The sequence below is a fragment of the Hipposideros armiger genome, unplaced genomic scaffold (assembly GCF_001890085.2).
Source record: "Hipposideros armiger isolate ML-2016 unplaced genomic scaffold, ASM189008v1 scaffold_283, whole genome shotgun sequence".
Classification (NCBI taxonomy): domain Eukaryota; kingdom Metazoa; phylum Chordata; class Mammalia; order Chiroptera; family Hipposideridae; genus Hipposideros; species Hipposideros armiger.
Window position 1 is genome coordinate 2,079,586 of NW_017731633.1, and position 4,672 is coordinate 2,084,257.

General features: G+C 55.4%; 1 protein-coding gene across 6 annotated transcripts in view; it reads right to left on the reverse strand.

Moving 5' to 3' along the window:
* SHANK1 (SH3 and multiple ankyrin repeat domains 1) overlaps positions 1-4,672 on the reverse strand; it is a 43,262-nt gene that overhangs the window by 24,808 nt on the left and 13,782 nt on the right. For 5 of the 6 annotated variants that reach the window (XM_019658311.1, XM_019658312.1, XM_019658310.1 and 2 more), the window contains 3 exons: positions 2,547-2,660; positions 2,289-2,364; positions 1,807-1,833 (listed from right to left, as the gene is read on the reverse strand). In XM_019658311.1, the coding sequence (XP_019513856.1) occupies positions 1,807-1,833; positions 2,289-2,364; positions 2,547-2,660 (217 nt within the window). The remainder of the gene's footprint in view (positions 1-1,806; positions 1,834-2,288; positions 2,365-2,546; positions 2,661-4,672) is intronic. The other variant, XM_019658313.1, reaches the window with a different exon arrangement.

The window sequence follows — 4,672 nt, forward strand, 5'->3', positions numbered from 1 at the left end:
CTTGGCGTCCTGCGCCGGGCGGCGGAGGGGGACGGGCAGGGGGGAGGGGACCGGGAGGGGAACGCAGGGCCCCCCCCTTGGCAGTAGAAGGGGGAGGGGCAAGGCTGAGGGGGGAGGAGAAGGGGGAGGCACTTCCGGTCTGGGCCCCCCCTTAACCCCCCTCCCTCATCCAGAGCCCTCCCGCGCAGGTGCAGAGCGAGAGAGCGGGGAGAGGGACGCACAACACCACACACGATGCCTCGCAACCGCGTGCTGGGACGCGCTGACCGAGCCCCACTTCCAGTGCAGAGACACCATGGTGAGAGAGGCCCCAGAAGGGGACACACAGCCCACCGCCGCAGACTGACATAAAACGCACCCCAACACAGTCTGGAAGGCCCGGAATGGGAAAGTCAGGGCATTCAGACTGGGCACCAAGGCAGTGAGAGACACCCCTCTCCCCAAAGAAGCCCAGGCGGAGGGACATACACACACCACAGCTCACAGGAGAGCCCTCAAGAGAGGAGAGGGGGTGACCAGGAGGGGCTGCACATGGCAGGACCGGACAGCTCCAGCAGGGGTGCTCCTGCACAACACAGGAGAGGCCAGGCCACCACTGAAAGGGGCGGGCAGAGCAGCAGGGAGGCCGGAGGAGGAGCGCTTCAGACACACCACACACATAGGCAGCACATGCCAGCGGGCACAAGGAGTGGAGAAGGAGGGAAGGAAATGCACTTGACAGGTCAGAACTAGGGGGAGAAGGAAGAAGCTGAGGGTGAGAGGGACCACCCCCATCCAGCTAGTAGAGCAAATGACCCCCAGACCAAGGCCAAGGTGAGACCCACAGAGACATTGACAAAGACAAGAAACAGAGGCTGATGGGGAGACTCGGGTGGGGATGACTTCCATACTCACCCGGTGCCCACAGCCGGAGACGTGCCAGGCAAACACGCACAACGGTCAAGCGCCTCAGACATTCGGGGCGCAGGGTGGCACCCCAGCCCCACCCTTTCTCCCCACACTGTCATTTCTCTTTCTCTCCACCCGCAACCCATCCCCACTGGGCAGAACACAGACACAGGTTTGGACACATTTAATGGAAGGATGCTACGAACAAGGAGACCCTTCCCTGGATGGGGGGGGGGGAGGGAAGTAGCAGGGGAGGGTGTCATCTTTGACGCTCAATTATGACCATCCCACCACCACAGCCTTGCCTTTCTGGAAGCCCAAGCCCTACAGTCTTCCCCTCTTGTGCTCCCCTCCCCCAACACGCCAGGTCCTGAATTCCAGATCAATCAGACAGATGCAAATGCATGCACCCAATTTTATGTGCTAATGTGCACGCACAGTGACATGCATAGAGAGCAACAGACATGTGCAAAGACCCACCTGTCCATACGTGGTAAGCAGACACACGGCCACCTCTAGAAACACTTGCCCTCACGTTCAGACATACCGATTCAGGGAAACACAGATATGCAGAGCCAGCCACACAATGCACCACAATCGTGCAGCCATAAACAACAGCCACAGATGCACGCATCTCTAAAGAGCAGGACAGACCCTCTCGCCATTACGGGTATATGCACAGGGCTATACATCTAGGGGCCTCCAGCCACACATGCACACAGACACGTGTCATGCACACTTACAGAGACACACAGGCAAGAACACACTCGGGGAAATTGTACGAGGTGCTTGCCTGTGTAAGTCGTTCACTCATGGGAAACTTCAGCTCTAGTCGTGCACACGCACACATCCATACACCCCCAGGCACCCCTTTCTTCCCATTCCTGAGCCATCCCTTCCCTTCCCCTCCCCTCTCACCTCCCTGGGCCAATCCCATCCATCAAGCTTCCGAAGCAAGTCAGCCAGCAGCCACGGAGGGGAAAGATGTCAGTGTGCCCCTCTCCCTGCTCCCACCCCACCTGGCAGGGCTCTGCCCACTCCCAGTTTGAGGTATGGGATACATACACTTCCACTGCACATGACTGCACAGAGATGGGGCACATGAAGGAGATGAGGGCCTCTGGCCAGCCATACACATGAGCTCCCCGGACATCAACACCTCCCCCTCGAAGCATCCACCCCACTGGTTTTTGGCTACCCCAGAGCTGGGCAGTCTAGTGGCTGCCAAGGCAGGTTTGGGATTGAGCTGTGTGGTCTGAAACTAGCTCTGCCTTTGCTCACCCCTGGATCAAACTTGAAAGGAAGCAGACACTAGAAAGGGGGCTTGGAGGTGGTGGAACTATTTAAAAGGTGGAGTGCGAAGGGAGGTGGGGCATACTCGAGGGTGTAAGGACATTTACCTTGGGGCATCAAAGCTGTCGTAGGAGCCCACGGTATAGTGCCGGAAGAGTCTCTTTGCCTTGTCACTGCGGCTTTCTGCAGGAGGACAAGGGATGACCTTGGACCCTCACTCTGGAAACCACAAGCCCACCCCCAGTGCTCCTATCGGCCCAAGCCTTCCCACCTACCTCCCAGCACTCCACCCCCATCAGGAGGGGGAAAGAAAGGGACATGAGCACCCTAGGGTAAGTTGGCGATAGTCAGAGGTTCCCCATTACCTTGCTTTCCCTCCTGGGAGCGGTTCGCCACCTCTTCCAGGCAGTCAGAGGGGAACCAGCCGATGCGACCTTTGACCTGACCTTCCCAGAAGCCTCCTTCCCCGATGCTAAGCACTAGGTGGGGAGCAGGAACATAAAAACATTTCTACATTTCCAGGCTGCCCCCACCCCCAACACACTCGATGAACAGCCTTTCCACAATTCCTACAGCTGTCACAGGGCCTGGCCCAAGGGCATCCTTGGTAAATGTCCCAGGAGGGGGCAAAGGGATGGGGGGAGAAGCAAATCATGTCACTCTTGAATCTAGCTTTCTGGATCCAATGGAGGACATCAAGAGGCACTGGGGAAAAGGGCCATGTGACATGGTCCTCCCAGGTTAGGGAGACATCCACGACTGGCCCTCATCTCCCCTGGTAACCGGTTACAGCTCGTTCTTTAATTTCTCTACACCCTCCCAAGGCAAACCTCCCCACACACACACACCCATCCTTGCCCCTGCCATCTCCCGAAGCCTCCTTGCCACTTGATCTTCTGTCATTTGCTCCCAGACCCCTCCCTGCGCCTCTCTACTTCTCCTGGCTCTAGAAGGGAGAAGAGATTAGAATCACCTCTTTCTGTTTCTCCACCACCCATAACTGGAAGCCTCTCCCTGCTGGCCCACCTTACTGACAGCCTGCTACATGCTCAGTGTGTGTGGCTGTGCCGGGCACTGCCATTCAAATGTGGACAGCACAGGCAGCTAATGTTCATCCATCTCTCACTCTGGACCAGAACCCTTGGGGGGGTACTTTTATTATCCCCATTTTACTGATTGGGAAACTGAGGCTTGGAGATCCAAGGTCATTTGCTCCAAGTTATATGGCTTGTAATCGACAGAGCCTGGATTTGAACACAGCTCTGGTCATGTCCAGAGTGAATGCTTTTAGTCACTAATGTTTGAGACCTCTCTGTTCAAGCACTTTGCTCAACACAAAGCCTTCCATCTCTCCTGCATTTTCATGGCTCTGTCCCCACTTGGCCCTTCACATACCTCCCTCGCTCAATCCTCATGCCCACCCTGATAGGTAACAACTGATTTCCCATTTTATAGATGAAGACGCTAAAGCTACAGCAGAGAAGTCCCTTGCTCAGAGATAGCTCGAGTCATGCTAGGATTTGAGTTGGGGCCATTTGATGCTGTTCTCTGCACCTGTCTTGAGAGGATCTGGGAAATAAAATAGAGAAGATGCTCAAGGTCAAGGAAGAGGAGGAGATAGGGTGACAAGGGGTCTGGGCTCTTGGCTGCCTCTGCCATGCCTGGCTGGGTGGTCTTGGACACAGGCATTCGTTCACTGAACAAATATTTATTGAGTGCTCATCATGAGTCAGGCGTCAGGCTAGACACTGGGTAGAGCTGTTGGACAGAACAAATGTGGTTCCTGCTCTCACGGAGCTTCCACATTGGTGCCAGTTAGAGGCGTAACTCTACAAGTGACCTCATGGTTGGAAATCGAGGTCAGCATTCAAGGGAAAAAGACAGGGTGTCCGGAGAGAGGCCAGATGGGAGCATATAAATTAGATGGCAAAGGGGGACCAGGAAAGTGTCCCAGAAGCTGTGACCTATAGGCTGAGACCTGAAGGATCCTTGGAGTTGAGGAGGCAAAGAAAGGGAAGAAAGGTTGTCCAGGCAAAAGGAACAGCATATGCAAAGAGCTTGGTGTGGCAGAAAGGGGCTTGTGCCATTTGAGTACTGGAGAAAAGGACATGGTCGTAGGAACCCTGTGGGTGAAGGAAAGAGTGGCATCAGATGAGGTGGGTGGGTGGGGAGGGGAGGGCTCTGCAGGCCAGGCTAAGGCACTGAGTTTGGGTCCTGAGAGCAGAGGGATCCTGCTACCTGATCTGGCTCTGGTGAAACTCAGTGACATCATAGATGTGGGCGTGCTTTGAGGCAATTAAATGTCTCTAAATGGAAGGGAAAGATACAAAAAACAGGGCAGTGTGTCCTCCCCCTACATAGAAGTAATGGGCTCGAAGTTCAGAGAGACATATGGAAGATACCGCCCATTGGCCCTCTGCCTGCCCAGAAGGTCCCTCACCCTTGGCCTCAGTTTCCATTTCTTCTTTCTCATCCTCCAAATCACAGACCA